Below are 18,054 nucleotides of genomic sequence, written 5' to 3' on the forward strand. Positions count from 1 at the left end.
TGCCTGGCCACCCCCGCTGGTAGTTTCCGCAGCTCAGCCATTTCCCCCAGAGGCACTCTGATCTGCCCTGCTGCCTCCTCTCCTCCTCTTGTTAGCAGAGAGCCACACTCTGGGAGCTGTGTAGACCCGGGCCTCAGAGGGGGATGGAGGATGGCTTGCCAGCCAAGCTGGTCAGTTTGGTGAGCAGTTCAGAACGAGAGGCCTGGATTTGTTTCCCTATTCCAAGAGTTTACCATCTGGATTTAGCCATGCCCTTGTAAGAACCCCACCAATTTCATGAAAAATGCAATCTGTGAATTTGCTCTTTAACTCACTAGTCATCTCTGTTCATTTAAAAATAAAATTATAGTTCCCTAAGTTTGTATTGCTAAAGGCATCAAAAGAGTCCATCGTAAGCAAACAGCATGTGACTATTTTGCCTTATGAGATGGTGTATTTAGGACTAGGATGGCCATATATCAATATATCACATATATCAATATATGACAGGATATCAAGATCCAATGTTAGCCAGAGATCTCAATTAGTCCCAGTTTTGTTTTCATAATTCATTTTAATTCAGTGAATTTTTAGAAACTTTTTTAAGCCCTTGAAATTTTTCTTGATTCCAACATATCAAACCATTCAAAACATGCCGAATGTCAAATGTTTAGAAGGAGGCCTTACTGTGTAAAACCAGAACTTGACAATGGGCGCGTTATAAAATTCACAGATCTTTGTTCCAATGGGAATACTTCTCTGTTTTTTGTGCTCATTCTCCTCGTCCCCCTTTCTTGAGCCAGCATCTGCATTTGCGTCCTGGAAAACAGAGCACAGCACATGACAGGCAGGTGGTTAAATGGGAAATGCAAGGCACTCCAGCACACAGGCACCATTAAAAAAAACAATTCCAAAAATGCTCTTAACCAGTGAGATTTCTCAATCCATAGTACAAGAAATCTCAACAATTTTTAAAACGAGATCACACTGATACTCTTAGGGTCAAGTGTGTCACTGACCGTATTCTCCTCTTCTTTTTCTTTGCCATCCTCATTTGCCTTGGATGTTTGATATGAGAAATCATCATATGTGCGAAATTCCAAAAACAAGATGGTGGGGGGAAGAAGAATCCCCATGATAACCTAGGGGACATAAATCGATTTTTAAAGCTGTGGCAATTCTAGAAAAATTTTCCAGCATAGTTAAAATTTTTTAATTATGACCTTCAACATTATTCAATAACCTAGGAGCCCTGGAATGTTTACCCCCGGTCTGATGTTCTGTGACATGTGCTTGGTACGTTGGTAGAATTGCAGGCAGTAAAAAAATTTAAGGACATACATTAAATTTTTTAAATGAATGGCAAGCAGCACTATTGGTGATCCTAACTTTAAAAAAGAAAAGTCCTGGCTAGCATGGTGGCTCACACCTGTAATCCCAGTACTTTGGGAGGCCAAGGTTGGTGGCTCATATGAGGCCAGGAGTTTGAGACCAGCCTGGCCAACATGATGAAACCCCATCTCTACTAAAATACAAAATTTGACTGGGCGTGGTGGTGCACATCTGTAATACCAGCTACTTGGGAGGCCGAGGCACAAGAATCACTTGAACCCAGGAGGCGGAACTTGCAGTGAGCTGAGATTGCGCCACTGCACTCCAGCCTGGGTGACAGAGCAAGACCCTGTCTCAAAAAAAAAAAAAAAAAAAAGTCCTTACATGAAATTTCAAGGAAGGCAAATCTTTACATTAAAATATAATAATATAAATAAAATACAATACCTCTAGTGAAGTAGGCCAAAAGTATTTTATATAGAACTACCTTTGATATAAATGAGATTATGTGAACTAAGAGTTGCAAGGCTAATGTGACTCACAAAAGAAGGACTAACATGGGCTCAGCCTAGACAACAAAAGGATGCCCGGATGCCCAGGTTCATAGACAGAAAACGTGCTTCCATTTATTTATTTATTTATTTAGAGACAAGGTCTTGCTTGGTTGCCTGGGTTGGAGTGCAGTGGCACAATCATGGCTAGCTGCATTCTCGATCTTCTGGGCTTAGGTGATTTTCCCATCTCAGTCTCCTGAGTAGCTGGGACTACAGGTGTGCACCACCATACCTGGCTAATTTTTTTTTTTTTTTTTGAGACAGAGTCCCACTGTGTTGTCCAGACTGGAGTGTAGTGGCGCAATCTCGGCTCACTGCAAGCTCCGCCTCCCGGGTTCACACCATTCTCCTGTCTCAGCCTCCCAAGTAGCTGGGACTACAGACACCTGCCACCACACCCAGCTAACTTTTTGTATTTTAGTAGAGATGGGGTTTCACCGTGTTAGCCAGGATGGTCTTGATCTCCCGACCTCGTGATCCACCCACCTCTGCCTCAGAAAATGCTGGGATTACAGGTGTGAGCCACCACGACTGGCCTACCTGGCTAATTAAAAAAAAAATTTTTTTTTTAGAGAGATGGGGTTTCACTATGTTGCCCAGGCTAGCCCTGTACTCCTGGGCTCCAGTGATCCTCCTGCCTTGGCCTCCCAAAGTGTTTGGATTACAGGCGTGAGCCCCCACGCCCGGCTGCGCTTCCCTCTTTGTCAGCGCTTTTCCACACTCTACCAATGGTTCAAGATCGTTTTAAACTTTAGTTTGAATCATAACTGAACTTTAACTTTTGTGTGCACTTCATTGTTTTTCCTGAAATGTATGGATTTGCCTTCTATTTTCTTGTTAAGGATTATAAACTGTTTTGCTTCCTTAACCTGTATTCCTGACACTTGGGGCTTCTTAGTCATTCTGTCTATTTATCGGAGTTATTTCTATTCTCCTTGAGTACTTCCTTTTTGGATCCCACGACTCCTTAGCCTCATTTAATCTGACCGCCTTTCTCTCGGCTGCACAGCTTTTGTATGGCAATTTATAAAACTTGGGGCCTATTTCTTACACTCCACACCACGTTTTTTCATTGTAATTTTTACCTTTTTTTTTTTTTTTTTTGCTTGGACTACCTGCTAAACTAATTCTTCTGAATGGGAGGTTGAAGGTGTATAGTTTGAGTCTTTGCCTGTCTTAAACAGATATTCTTTTCTCATGCTTTTGAATAGTTGACCTGGGTAGAAAACATTCTAAAACAAATGCTTTCCCCTCAGAACTGTGAAGGCCTTCCTCCACTGCTGCCTTCTGGGTTTCAGTATTATTGATGAAAAGTCTGATGCCAATTTGATGTTCATCCCCATGTAGGTGATCTACCTTAGTTTCCTCAAAACCTTGAAGAACTCTTTATTCTTGGAATTCTGAAAACTGTTTATTAATATCCTAAGTTATGTATAAGATCAGCTTAGCATATGATATAGAATTAGACAGACATAACGTTTATATTTCTAAGAAACAAAGTGCCCTCTATTTGTCAGAACCATACTACACAGTATAACTTGTACAGCCTTTTCTTTATCCTTATGGAGATCTCTAAAATAGATACAATACTGCCATTAGATTGCCAGGTTATCTGCAGATTAGAATCTCTTCTCAAGATAAGCTAGTAGTTAACAACAGCAAACCCCAGAGCTAGGGTTTGATTGCAATATAATTTTTCTCCCACTATGTCTTTTTCAAACCCTTTCGTAGCTTCATATTTTCTCGTAATTTTCTCCCATGTCATGAAAACATCGCTAGTAAAATAATATACAATTTCAGAGTTATAAGGGAATCTAGAAATAGAGTTCCAGTCCCTGCTTTAATGGTGGGTAGATGACCCAACCAGGGTGTGTGTGCATGCTGAGTTATGCGGGGGGCTCCATTAGGAGACTCTGACCGTGGCGAGGGTTTGTGCAGCCTGGTGGGCTGGTCAGGCGGGGTGTGGAGTTAGACCACCTGGGTGTGGGTCCTGATCCCATGCTGACCAGCTAAGATCCCAGGCATGTCATTTCATCTTAAAGCTTCAGGTTCCTCATCTATAAGACAATGATTGTCATGACATCTCCCTCAGGGGGTTGCTCGAAGGAATAAATGAAATAAGCCACAGAAAATGCTCCGCTCAGCCTGGCAGAGAGTCGCTTGTCACTGTCGCCCCGGCCCGCCTCGCAATGCGTTGCACGCACCTTCAGGCCAGGATTCTTCCGCATCCGCAGCCTTCCCATCCACATGTCGGTCAGCAGCATCTGGCTGCAGGTGTGAGCGATGAAGTCCCGGTGTTTGGCTGCCACGGCCAGTTTGAGGCAGGTCGAGTTGCTCCAGTTTTTCAGCTCGTAGGTCAGGAGTTTCATGGCGATCTGCTCGTCGTGCTTATAAGACTGATCTAATAACTCCAAAGCAAGCTGGCCGAAGTCTCTGGGGGAAAAAAGAAGGGACCAGGGTGAAGCCACAGTGGCCACAAGCTCTTTCTTAGGCGTATCCACAAGGACTTACGGAGCCAAGGGACACAGAATCCTTCACTGGAGGGGCTTTGAGGTTCTCTGCAAGCAAGAAGCTCCAGGGATGTGTCCCCAAAGGGGGACAGCCAGGGACAGTGGCTGGGAGCTCAGTCAGGAGGGGGGCTGACTGCTTCTGCTGCAAGTGGAGTGTAGGTTGGTACCACATCTGTCCCTCAGGCCCCAGGGACATGGAGATGAGAAGACAAAGTCCCTTCCCTCAAGTTGTGCACAGATCAGGGAGGCAGACAGAAAAGACGGCAAAGGTGACTTCAAATGCAGCACCTGTGGAGTTGGAGCTCCAGTCGTGGGGCTGCTGGTGGTGGTAGTGGGGGGAGGTGGACACTGGAAGGGGTTACAGGAGGGCTGGTGGGTGCTGGCTAGGTTCTTAGTTGATCTGGGTGCTGGTGGTGCTGGCATATCCCACCTGTGGACTGTCACCAGCTGAACATTTCAGATGCATGCCTTTCTCTGCACGTGTAACACTTCACCATCACAACGATTACAAGGAAGCCAACATTCTCAGTGCTATGACAGAGATAAGGCATAGTTGTTATAGGGCCCAGGCTAGAGGGTGCCTAATGACTGATGGGGGCAGTGATAGAAGTTGGGGGGCATGGAGAAGGTGGCACAAGCTGAATTTTGAGCATAAAGTTTACTGCCTTCCCCACATGACCCAGATTCAAATATTTGGCAATAACCATACACGTTCCGAGTTCCTTCAATTTTTTATAACGGGATGTGGTTAAGACACGGTCCCGAAGTGATCGCCCTCCTCTGCTTTTGTTTCTCCATTGTATAGAAGATTTTATTCCAGTAACGAGAAGCATGAGGAAGGCAGAATCACGGGTGGGAGAATGGCCTTCTCTGTCCCTGAAGAGGAATGCTATCAGCAGCACCTCTCAGCCCTCCTGCAGGCTGCAGAGTGACCACGTGTCACCATGTGGCAACTCTAGGAAGCAAAGGTTGGCATCAAAAAACCCATGGGGTAGGCGGACACGGCCCCATTATTAGGGAGTCTTGAATTTCTGACGTTTGGAAATCAGCTAGTAATTTTAGAAATCATCGAGTCCAAAATAAAAGCAGTGAACTTCAGAAAACAAAGGTGATAGATGTTGGCCACGCTGCCTGTGCTCTCCTCAAGTTTAGGTCCCTGTAAAGTTGTGCTGGGACCTCTGGTTTCCGGTGTGGCATGGAAGGAACTTGGAAGTCGCCAGTCCATCCTAACAAGTAACAAACTAAACAAGCCGAACATTGAATCTTTTCAGCTCCACCAGAGAAGGAGGACATAGGGCAAACTGCTGTCCCCCAAATTGGAGAGACAGGTGGATACCAAAAACCACAACTTACTGGAGTAGAAATCTCTGCAGGAACCAGTGCAGAGTTAGGAAAATGTGAACTATGATTGAGGAATTGCTGGAGGCTCGGTGAGGAAAGTCTGTGAGTAAAAAATTCCAGGGGGACCCAGTCATGCGGGGGACGCCCATGCTTTTGTGACCTTTATCTCAGGAGCTTAACCACGTTCTCACAGTGAATATAGGAGAAAAATCCCTTTCTCTTTCCAGCAGGGGAAAAGAAACCATTTTGAAACTACCAGAACATTCCCTTAATAGTCTGCCATCAGGAGAACTGATTTTGCCAGAGCCTCACCTGCTGGTTTGATCAGAGCCTGACTGACCCAGGGGAAGCACGCCCAAATCCAGCCCCCTCTAGCCATCCTGTCCCACCTGAGCACAGAGGAAAATCAGAAACACCTGTGAAGGTCACCGTCCAGGGCACAGGCTCATTAACGTTGTATTCCTTGTTAGTGTGTGTTTCCTTATGGAAATTAATTTCATCGTCTTTGCATTAAAATTGTGTTTCAAGGAAAGGAGGAAAATTGTGTTTCAATTTTGATGCAAAGAGAAGGCAGTACACGAAAACAAAACACCTCCGAGTCCAAAAACACCTCCGAGAGACAGAAAGAAAAATGCCGACATGACAAAGTGATTTGTGAATAAGCTTTAACCACCATTGTCCTTAAGTGAGAAGTACATTGGCCACCCCTCCCTGCAGAGACAAGTACTCAGGATGGTCGTCTCTCCTGGCCTTTAACTCCCCACTAGACACTAACTTGGAATTGTTATCCAAGTCCTGGGAGATGTCATCCACCAGATCACTCTCGGAGGACTCGTGGGCCATGGCCTTGTAGAGCTTGCAGGCCACCAGGGCCTTGGCCATGCTCTCCTCCCCTCGCTGCCAGAGGAACACCGCCATTTTCTGGCGTTTCATCAGCACGGCCCACACCATCAGCTCGTGGAAGGGGTACTGGAACCGACTCACGGCAGGGTCATCCACATCAATGTCGATCTCTTCCTCCTTTTTCTTCTTTTTCTTTTTCTTCCCTTTGGCTGGAGGCTCATCATCCTGAGGGGAGAAACACGGATTTCATGGTTTTGCCAGAAAAGTATGCAACAAGGAATTCCAGAACTCCTGGAGAAAGGGAAACTTTTCTGTCAGAGGTAATAAAGAGACTTCTGAAGTACATCTTACATTTCCACTCCGCATATGAATTCTTTTGAAAAGATGCACAAGTTTATTATGATAAGTAAACTGTCTAAAACCAAATGAACTGAGAAGGCATACTACTTGCACCCCTGGGTCACCAGTTTTACTTAGAAGCCTTTAACTGAGGAGATCCTGCAAAACTAAAACAAACAAGCACAACCTCCCCCCAAAACTAAACACAAATAACATCATGGAAGAGGGAAGGTCCACAGTTTGTTTCCTCAGGGAAATCTTCCAATGTAGCAAAAATAACACTCATTTGCCAACGTAGCTGAACCAGAAATTAATAGGAAACATGCAAAAGGGGCTAGAGAAAAAAAAATGTTTTAGGTTTCCCTCCAGTGTTTTAAGAAAGCAAATATTCCATTTTGAATGAGCACTGTCCTTTTCCCCTTATGGTGCAAAAGGGAAGGCCGACATTTCCCATTTCCTAAAGGGGTTGTGATAACTGTTCTGCAAATGGATCAGGATTCATGAGAAAGGCAGATCGTGGTTGGGAAAACTGGCATGAAATATGTGGGGCTCAGACTATTCCAGGCTAATACTTTAGTATTCAATGGAATCACAGAAACAGATGTTTGTTCTTTGGCAAACAGCGTTCCCATCAATTATCTTCTTTTATTCTTACAAGGACTGAGAGCTTGTGAATTCCTTGCATTCCCTCAGATTAGGAAGTTGTGGCTCCGTCTGAATAACTCAGCCACATTCACACAGTTGGAGTGGTCTGGAGCATGGGGGGTTATGGGGGCCACCTGACTCTCCAGTTCCTATCTCAAGTTGGTCACGACTGACCCAGTTTTTATAATATCATAGCGAGCTGTGATAACATTTTAATGGAAACTATAGTATCCTGACTCAAATTTAAATATCTTTATTCTAATTTTCTAATTTTGTCACAGTGAAGCTATAGTCGCCGTGATATAGGAAAGGTTGGCCTACACAGGTTAAAAATGAACAGTGTGGAAATGTTACGATAAACATAGATTTATTTTCAAGAATGTGTAAGATAAAATAGAAATTAACTAATGACTAATGAAATGTTATAAAACAGAAGTCCTTTTAAGCCTACCTTTCAATAACATATAATATTATTAAAATATTAATTGCACATAAATTCTCTTTAAAAACTGCCAGAGAGAGAATATGAGAAACAAAGAGTTAATTTTCCTAAAATGCAAAGACCTGCCACAAATCAATGAGGAAAAGGGAAAGAAATCAATAAAATAACAAAGGATCTGAACTGGGAGTATAAGGAGAAATTGACACATTACAATCATGGTAAATAAGTAAGTAACACTCCTTACTTAGCAATGAATTTGAAAAAAAAATTACAGGGAATTTCTATACAAGGAATAAAATTTGAAATCAATTATAGTAGTATAACAACAACAAAAGTCTGTATCTGGGAAATTTGAAATATACTTCTAAATAACTCTTGGATTGAAAAGGAAATAATAAATGCCTTAGAAAAAACGACAATGAAAGTTCTGCTTATCCAAACCAGTAGAATATCATGAAACAATGCTCAGAACAATTTATACCTTTAACGCATTTGTAGGAATACAGTGAAGGTGGAAAATGAGTGAATTTTCCTTTCAAACTGAGTTAGCACAAACAATAACAGTAGGGCTTCCCTAACTGTATATGGAAGAAACGAATACAAATAAAAACAGACATTAATAAAATAGAAACAGAAAAAGAAAGTTGCTTGATAAAGCAAAAATACCAATAAAATAAGTAGGAAAGAAAGCTTAAGAAAAAAAGAGAGGAGATATAAATTTTGTTAAAAAATGGCACAAGAGGCTGGGCGGGTGGCTGTTGCCTGTAATCCCAGTATTTTGGGAGGCCAAGATGGGTGGATCACCTGAGATCAGGAGTTTGAGACCAGCCTGACCAATATGGTGAAGCCCCATCTCTACTAAAAATACAAAAATTATCCTGGTGTGGTGGCATGCACCTGCAGTCCCAGCTACTCGGGAGGCTGAGACAGGAGAAGTGCTTCAACCCGGGAGGCCAAGGTTGCAGTGAGCCAAGATTGTGCCATTCCACTCCAGCCTGGGTAACAGAGTGAGACGCCCTACTCCAAAAAAAAAAAAATTGGCACAAGAAATGACACATAACTGAAGATACTGAAGAGACTGAAAATAACTAGAATACTTTGTAAAAGTTTATTCCAGGGAACTTGAAAGTCTAGATGAAATAAATCATTTTAGGAAACTATAAATTACCAAAGTTGACTCTAGAAAATAAAAAGTCCGAATGCACTTATACGTATGACAGCTATTATGAAGTAGTGAAAGACACACTTCTGAGAAATAGGACTGGACCCGGAAATTTTACAGATGAGTCCACCAAACCTTCAGGGAACAAATAAACCCTGACATGGAGAGTCTGAGAGAACAGAAGGCCACAGAAAGCTCGTAACCCTTCCAGGAGCACCGTGTTAAAGCTCAGTCTTACCTGTCAACACAGAATGAAAACCGTCTACACTGAATCCATGAAGAATCGGGATGCTATTTAGCTCATAAATTGATTTGAAAAGAATGTTTCCAAGAGTCAATCCTGATATTCCACAATATGGCATTTCTTCCATTCATTTAAATATTTTTAGGTCTGGGACATTGTTCTTCAGGTTGCTAGTAAAGGTAATTTCTGGTACTTTTGTCCTATTGTGAGGGAACTTTAGTTGATTTTCCTGGATTTTCTAACTCCCCCCAAATGTTTTTGTTACTAATAATTTCTCCCTTTCTTGGATATTCTTTTTTTTTTAGCATTTGTTTTTCCTTGTTCAATTTCCAGAACACTTTTGGAGCCCAGTGGGGATAATGATGCTGACGATATTGGGCAAGCTTGTCTTGTTCTTGATTTTCATGGACGTGACTTCAGGGCTGCACTGCTCATCATACGTTTCCCTCGCTCTAAGATATACATGTATTTTAATCATTCCAAGAAAGTATTTTATCATTCTATTGTGAGAAAACGATATTTTTTTAATTAAGTAAGGAGTATGTTTTACATGTGTTTCAAATTCATTAGCACCTACTGAGAAATGGTCATGTCATACTTTTCTTCTTTGACTTATCAATGTGATGCAATATATTAAAGACTAGCATTGCATTATGTTTGCATTCTTGGAGGATTCTAATTGCTTGTTTAGGACTTTGAAAATAGTGTATTGAATTCTTTTTGGTGTTATTTACGGTTTTTTACATATATACGTGGTGTTATTCCCTAGTTTTTTTTTTTTTTTTTTTTTTTTTTTGGTTTGCTTAATCTTTGCTTTTGAAACTGTAGTTTTGTTAGTTCTAGAAATGAATTGTGCAGCTTTTACCCCCATTAAGGAAAATGTATATATGGTCCTTTTATATAGTTTGAAAAGACATCTAGGTTGGTGAGTAGTATCGTATATTCACAAATACAGAACTTAAAGGGCTCTGTCTATTTGACCAAGATATTATAAAACTTTTGAAAACAAATTCTACTTACTTCCATTCCCAGAAGTTTAAGAGCTTTAGGCTGCATGGTGAAAGAGGAAGAAAAAAGTCAATTTACTCAGATAACTAATGTTAGTAGTACATTAGCAGTATTGTTGCTAGTGGACATAGGAATTGATTAAAAAGCACTTTGTGGCCGGTCGCGGTGGCTCAAGCCTGTAATCCCAGCACTTTTGGAGGCCAAGACGGGCGGATCACGAGGTCAGGAGATCGAGACCATCCTGGGTAACATGGTGAAACCCCGTCTCTACTAAAAAATACAAAAAAAAAAAAAAAACTAGGTGGGCGAGGTGGCGGGCGCCTGTAGTCCCAGCTACACGGGAGGCTGAGGCAGGAGAATGGCATGAACCCAGGAGGCAGAGCTTGCAGTGAGCTGAGATCCGGCCACTGCACTCCAGCCTGGACGACAGAGCGAGACTCCGTCTCAAAAAAAAAAAAAAAAAAAAGCACTTTGTATCATTAACAATTAATGATAATGTCCAAGAAAAAGAAGTGCTTTAATATGGAAACTCTTCTTCTGTCAGCAGAAGTTAATTGAGAAGAAAGCTCGGCAGACACATGGCCTTTATTCCAGGTAGAAGCAGAGAAGTTCCCTAACAGACATCAAAGAGCTGTGGGGCTGTAAGGTGGGTGTGAAGGGAGGGCATCATGAAAGATCGGACATTTGAGTTGAACTTTTGATAAAGGTGGGAAAGGCACTGATAGCGGGGAAAGACATGGCAGGTACACGTCTTTGATTTGATCACAGGATTGGATTTTGGTGCAGGTACATGGTCTCCCATGTGGGTGAAGGCCAGCTGGCGGAGGGCCTTGGCTACTGTGATCATGAGTTTGGCTACGATTCTCCAGGCAGTGAGGGGCTCTGGGAAGTTTGAAGCAGCGAATGCAGGCATGTCCCTTCCTTTGGAAGGTTATGGCAGGTACGGTGGTGGGATGGTAGAGTAGGCTGGAGTGGGCAGACAGGAGGAAGTCTGCGGTGGACAGAGGAGGAGGGCAGATGCACTGGGTGGGCAGGGCGGCCTTGCTCAGGGCAGCTGGGGAATGCTGTGACTCGGGCCTGAGAGCCTTGTAGGAGGCAGGACCGCTGTGCCAGGGACAAGGCGAAGGGCTTGGCTCTGAACCGGCCAAGTTGCTGAAAAGCAAGCGAGGAATCACATGGCACTCGCAAACCACAGAACACTACACAAGCACTGAGTTCTACCCTTTTTGGTCCAAACAAGTTGTTGTAAAGAGTCCGAAAGTTTTTCCGGGTGTAGTTGCAGCGGTAGGCTCCTCCCATGAGGTACTCCAGCACGAGCCCGATGTCTATGAGGCTGATGTGGTAATCCGGTGGAAGGTTGCTCTGTAAGAGAAGTCTGGTCTCAGGCCCTGTGAGGATGCGTTCGCGGTGTGGACTTCATCACACGTCTCGGGGGTCAGTGGCCGTCCTGGCCCCCACTTGGGAGTTCATGTAATAGGTGGATGGGTGGGGGATTAAACAATATTCAGACTGGGGAAAGCATCTATCACTTGATAACAAGGTGGCAGAAAGGGCCAAGAGCAATGGCTGCAATCAACAGGACACAGAATGACTTGAGGAACCTCCTGCCGGTGCTTCTGGAAAGAACCACAGGCAGTGGGTGAGAGATCTCAAAAGATGGACAGAGCGAAAGGCTGCATGGACAGTCAGCGGTGCTCAGGTCCGCGGCCGGCCACCCCCTTCCCCACCCCACCCAGTGGCTGCCCTGGCCTTGCACTGGCATCAACCTGTAATCCAGCTGTCACTGAGTGTCCCTACCATGGATTCGGATGAACATGCAACTTAAAAAAGATTATCCTTTGCTTTCTTAGTTTTAAATAGACTCTTTATGAAAGAAGGAATTCAATATCTCCTGTGCCTGAAATAATAAGACATTTTGAAAATTTAAAACTTGCTCCTAAATCTTTTTGTGAACGATGCCAATAGGTAAGAATTATAAAACAGTAGACTGACCTTTTTCACATCCCTCACCAGCAGATGAAGTGTGTTTGGTGGACCCAGTCTCTGAAAGAGAAGCATTCATGTGTGTGAAATATTTTTCTTGACCAGGTGCAGTGGCTCATGCCTGTAGTCCCAGCACTTTGGGAGGCCAAGGCGGGCGGATCACTTGAGGTCACGAGTTTGAGACCAGCCTGGCCAACATGGTGAAACCCCATCTCTGCTAAAAATACAAAAATCAGCTGGGCGTGGTGGCAGGCGCCTGTAACCCCAGCTACTAGGGAGGCTGAGGTGGGAGGATCACTTGAACCCGGGAAGCAGAGGCTGCAGTGAGCTAAGATTGCACCACTACACTCCAGCCTAGGTGATAGAGTGAGACCTCATCTAAGAGTAAATAAATAAATAAATATGTTTTTTTTCTTGAACTCTTCGAGTAAAATCCTGGCCTACCCTATATAATTAATGAATTGTGAGAGCTGGAGTGTAACCCACACCAGCCTTTTTCTTTCACAAAACAGAACTGGTCATGGTTAAAAAGTATCCAACACATTTCAAAAGTTGTGAAATATTTTCTGTTGCATTTTTTTAAAGAGTATCTTAAGGTACACAACATAGTGTTAATAATTCACCAAGTTGGCCGGGATCAGTGGCTCACACCTATTATCCCAGCACTTTGGGAGGCTGAGGGAGGTGGATCACTTGAGGCTAGGAGTTCGAGACCAACCTGGGCAACATGTCGAAACCCTGTCTCTACAAAAATTACAAAAATTAGTTGGGTGTGTTGGTGTGCACCTGTGGTCCCAGATACTCAGGAGGCTGGGGTGGGAGGATGGCTTGAGCCTAGGAGGTTGAGGGTGCAGTAAGCTGAGATCATGTCACTGCACCCCAGCCTGGGCAACAAGAGAGACCCTGTCTCAGAACAAAAGAAAAAAAAGAAAATCACCAAGTTTTAGCAAGCAGCAGCTGAGGACCATTTCTGCTACTTAAAATCTTACAATAGGGAAGCAAATATAAATTCTCAAAACTTATATTATAATGATATAAGCCAAGGGAATTTCACTCAAACCCTTCCAGCAGAGCTCCTGGGTGTGAAACTTAGCTCTACGTTTTGCCCCCAAAACCTCATCAAATGCGAGGGTCCCAAGGAACCATTGACTTCGCACCCTTGGTGACATTTCACTCTGCTAATGGCTTGGGGAGCTAGATTCCCTCTTTGCAGCAACAAGTACTCAGACACCAGCCTCAAATGCGAGACAAGAGTTAATACTGCCCGAGAAAGGAGTGACTGTCAAGGCATGGCAGGAGGTGGTGAGAATGTGAACACAGGCTGTGGCCAGCAGCAGGTGAGAAGTAGCCGCCTGACATTAAATATGGACCTCCCAGATGAAGGAGGTCAGATGAGCACATTTATGCACAACATGCACCAGTGACAAACACATTCGGGTGGCTGCCTCCTCCTTCCCTCCCTTTTTCTAGAGCACTCACTGTGTTATACAGCTCCTCCAGCCTCGGAATGGTCAGAAAGTGTTGCATGTTCACTCCATTTTCAATCAGGAGCTTCACAAAGTCGACACGATCTAAGACTAAAGCATCCAGCATCGCTTGCTCCAAAGCATTCACCTGCAGGGACCAAGAGCCGGGAGTCTGTAAGTGACCTCTCAGAGACACTGGGGAGGGGGGCGACTGGAAACACAGAGGAAAGGGTATTCCGAACCCCAGATCCCAGAGCACTCCAACATGGTATTCTTTGCTCTTTATCTCGGGTAAACACCCCCCATCTCCCCTCTCCTTTCTTCTCAGTTTGGCCTCTACATGTTCCACCCATGTTTGTAAATTATTTTTACCTTTTAAAAATAAATTGAAGAGGATTCAAAATCTCAGCCCTCCTGGCATTGGCCTGCCCAGTCTCCACCATTTGTTTCCTTAACTGAGTTCTGCCAGGGGGAGCTATGTGGGCAGGCAGCACGACCAGGGTGCCGTGCGGGTGAGTGGCTGTGACGAGGGCAGGCACACGTCGCCACAGAGGCCTGGTCCCCTGTCTTGCCTGTGTCCTGGTGGCAGCAAGACAAAGAACTACCATGCAATGTGTGACTCCAGCCTCCCCACCCAAACTGCTGTTACCCCACACACCCAATCATGGGCTCTGTCTGTCAAAAAAGGGCTTTTTGCATGAATTGCATTTATTTGATGACAACTGATTTGTTTGCTGTATATTCATGCATCAAGTATTGGCATGTCTGCCAGGCAGAGAACCACTGGTGAGCAGGGTGACTCAGGGCCCCTCTCTGGGTGGCATCATTCTCCCCAAAGCAGGAACGTTTGGTGTTTTGGACAATTGACAGGATCATCTCAGTGAATGTGCTGTTGTAGTTTGAAATGCCGACACTACCCAGTCAAGCCTTTACCCATCCCTCCTGTGATCAGGGCCTTGGGTGGGGCTGAAGCAGGGGCAAGAACCGTCACTTCCCCTGGGGAAACGTGATGCCAAGCTCGTGATCTCTGTGACCTTCCACATACCCAGTTCAGCAGCTCTATCTTCCGGGGATCAGTTTCTTCCTCCGCTTCCTCTTTCACTTTCCCTTTCTTCTTGCCTTTCCCTTTTCCTCTTCCTCCCTTGGTAGTGGTCGTGGCTGGTTTCTTCTCCTTCTCTGTGGCTTTGCTGTCCGTCGGGGGTGCCAGGCTTCCCAGGGGCTGCAGTCCACAGCAATCAGAGTTGGGAAAAGGTATTAAGGCTCTCTCTTGTCCCCAGACCAGCTCATTGACCCTCCCACCTCTGTGTGTGTACAAATACACACATAGGCTCATATGCATACAATGCTCATATGCACACCATGCATGCTCATATGCATACAATGTACCGGTACACACCCACACAGGGCACACATGCGCCCACACATATGTACACGTGCACACGGACCCCATCCCACACACCTGCACACTCAGTCATCGCAGGCCTGGCTGGCTGAAGAAGGCTCTGATGCTGTGAACCACTGTTACTCGTGTGCACAAACACACACTTGACTTGATGCAGCAGCTTTGCAAACTTAAAGCGGCTGACATTTTGATCGACGTGTGCTTTTGCACGAAGGAAAGGGTGCTGAGAGTTCAAAGGCACCAAAGAGATGTGTTCACAGTCATTTAATGATGTGAAAAAGTGATTGTGAAGGGGGTATGAGACAATGGATAGAACTGAGGATGCCTGCCTGGATATAAACATAAACTGGAGCTTATCGGTGGGTAAAGAAGCTCTCCGCATGTCACTGAAATGCATGCAATGTGGTGACAGAGTCATTCATCAAGGGGAGTGTGTGCTCTACTCCAGAAAACAGGAAGGAGGGCAGAAGTAGGCCTGGCCCCGTGGCCTTATCTCCTGGTAGGGTGGAAGACATGGGAGTGTGTCCTAGTGCAGACACTGAGCCAGCACCTGAACAACCGGACCCTCCGGCTGGCATCCTCTCTTGCCAGAACTACCCGTTCCTCCCACCAAACGCTCCTGGTGGGTTGACTACCTGAGGAGCCCCCATTTCCTCTCTTCCCATCTCTCCTGCACACACCCTGCTACTTCTTCCCTGTCTGTCCTGGGCTCTGGGTTTGGTTGCTGAGAACTATGCTGGTACCTGCCTCATGGGCATTTCATGCTGGGTTCTCAGCACATCTGACTCCACTGCCTGCTTCCTCCTAGAGTCTCTTCCCTTGGCTTCTTGGGCATCACAAGCTCCCAGCTTTCTTCTTCTCTGTCTGGCCACTGCTTCTCAGTGTAGCTTTAAATGTCAAGGTTCCTTTGGGCTCTGTCCTCAGCCTCCTCCCTTTCCACTCTGCTCTCTTCCTTGACGATCTCATGGATGCACACACCACCAGTCACCACTGATTGGTACACAACTTCTCCTTTCTGGCTGCGGTCCACCTCTCTCCCCAGAGCTCCTGTTGCCTGCTCAGCGTCCTGCTTGCATGTCTCAAAGACATCCAACTCCTTATGTTCCAAACCACACTCAGGACCTCCCCTACAACTCAGTCCTCTTCCAGGGTCCCTTACCTCAGGGAAATGGCACCACAGCTTGCCAGCTGTGCAAACCAGACAACTGGGGAGCACTGTGACACCTCAGTCCCTCCAGTGCCCTCAATGATTCATCCACCCCTGTGTGCAGCCATGTTTAATGCTACATTTTGCTTAATTCTATCTGATTCTCGACTTCTTCTCTGCCTCTGCTCTAGTCCAAGGCACCCTCTTTCACCTGAATTATTTCAAAGGCCTATTAGCAGGACTCTGCACACTTGCCATGGCACCCACCCAATGCTTTTTCCACAGTAAGTCCGCAGTGACCTTTAAATGTAAAAATGAAACCAAGTAACTCTCCTGCTTAAAACCCTTAAGTAGGGCTGAGGCAGAAGTTATGTCAGGGGAGGTGTGCGTTTATATAGTTCCTGGTCAACATACAAATACGGATGAAAAAGTGTCTTGGCTGACTCCTCATGCCAATAAAACCATTATGGCCCTGAGTGACACAGTGACACCACATCCAACAAATGGTGCTGGGAAAACTGGATATCCACATGCGAAAGACTGGAGTTGGACCCTTATCTTACACCATATACAAATATTAACTCAAAATGGATCAAAGACCTGAACATAAAATCGAAAACTACTAATATAAAATGCGGCTGGGCACGGTAGTTCATGTCTGTAATTCCAGCGCTTTGGGAGGCCAAGGGGGATAGATCCCCCGAGGCCAGAAATTTGAGACCAGCCTGGCCAACAGGGTAGCGAAACCCTGTCTCTACCAAAAATCCAACAATTAGCTGGATGTGGTGGCGGGTGCCTGTAATCCCAGCTACTTGGGAGGCTGAGACAGGAGCATTGCTTGAACCCGGGAGGCAAAGGTTGCAGTGGGTGAGATTGTGCCATTGCACTCCAGCCTGAGTGACAAGAGCGAAACTCAGTTTCAAAAAAGAATTAATTAAATTAAAATGCTTAGAAGAAAACATAGGGCAAAAGTATCCCTATACTGGATTTGGGAATTCAGTTCTTGAATATGACACCAAAGGTACAGGCACAAATGGAAAAATTATTAATAACAAATCTGATCGACTTCATGAAAATTTAAAAGTTTTATGCAGCAGAAGATACCATTAAAAGAGGAAAGGCAGCCACAGAATAGGAGAATATATTTGCACATCATATATATGATAAGGGGTTCATATTCAGAATATATAGAGAACTCCTAAAATTCAACAACAAGAAAACTCACCCTGATTCAAAAATAGGCAAGAGACTTGAATAGACATTTCTGCAAAGAAGATGCACAAATGGGCAATAAACACACACAAAAGTGCCCAATATCACTAACCATTAGGGAAAGACAAATCAAAACCATCTGAGATACTACCTCACAGCCATTAAGATGGCTATTAGGCCAGGCGCGGTGGCTCAAGCCTGTAATCCCAGCACTTTGGGAGGCCGAGACGGGCGGATCACAAGGTCAGGAGATCGAGACCATCCTGGCGAACACGGTGAAACCCCGTCTCTACTAAAAAATACAAAAAACTAGCCCGGCGAGGTGGCGGGCGCCTGTAGTCCCAGCTACTCGGGAGGCTGAGGCAGGAGAACCGTGTAAACCTGGGAGGCGGAGCTTGCAGTGAGCTGAGATCCGGCCACTGCACTCCAGCCTGGGTGACAGAGC

The 18,054-nt window shown here is 44.9% G+C and overlaps 1 protein-coding gene and 1 long non-coding RNA gene across 4 annotated transcripts in view; one reads left to right on the plus strand and one right to left on the minus strand.

Annotated features, from left to right (window-relative positions):
• TRPM1 (transient receptor potential cation channel subfamily M member 1) overlaps nucleotides 1–18,054 on the minus strand; it is a 153,744-nt gene that overhangs the window by 36,462 nt on the left and 99,228 nt on the right. For all 3 annotated transcript variants that reach the window (XM_023195674.2, XM_023195672.1, XM_023195673.1), the window contains 9 exons: nucleotides 14,894–15,067; nucleotides 13,862–13,996; nucleotides 12,392–12,442; nucleotides 11,621–11,761; nucleotides 10,412–10,441; nucleotides 6,492–6,784; nucleotides 4,070–4,298; nucleotides 999–1,121; nucleotides 667–798 (listed from right to left, as the gene is read on the minus strand). In XM_023195674.2, the coding sequence (XP_023051442.1) occupies nucleotides 667–798; nucleotides 999–1,121; nucleotides 4,070–4,298; nucleotides 6,492–6,784; nucleotides 10,412–10,441; nucleotides 11,621–11,761; nucleotides 12,392–12,442; nucleotides 13,862–13,996; nucleotides 14,894–15,067 (1,308 nt within the window). The remainder of the gene's footprint in view (nucleotides 1–666; nucleotides 799–998; nucleotides 1,122–4,069; nucleotides 4,299–6,491; nucleotides 6,785–10,411; nucleotides 10,442–11,620; nucleotides 11,762–12,391; nucleotides 12,443–13,861; nucleotides 13,997–14,893; nucleotides 15,068–18,054) is intronic.
• Nucleotides 1–18,054, plus strand: part of LOC111528831 — an 89,738-nt gene that overhangs the window by 26,076 nt on the left and 45,608 nt on the right. The window lies entirely within an intron of this gene.

The sequence above is a fragment of the Piliocolobus tephrosceles genome, chromosome 6, assembly GCF_002776525.5.
Source record: "Piliocolobus tephrosceles isolate RC106 chromosome 6, ASM277652v3, whole genome shotgun sequence".
In the NCBI taxonomy this organism is placed as follows: domain Eukaryota; kingdom Metazoa; phylum Chordata; class Mammalia; order Primates; family Cercopithecidae; genus Piliocolobus; species Piliocolobus tephrosceles.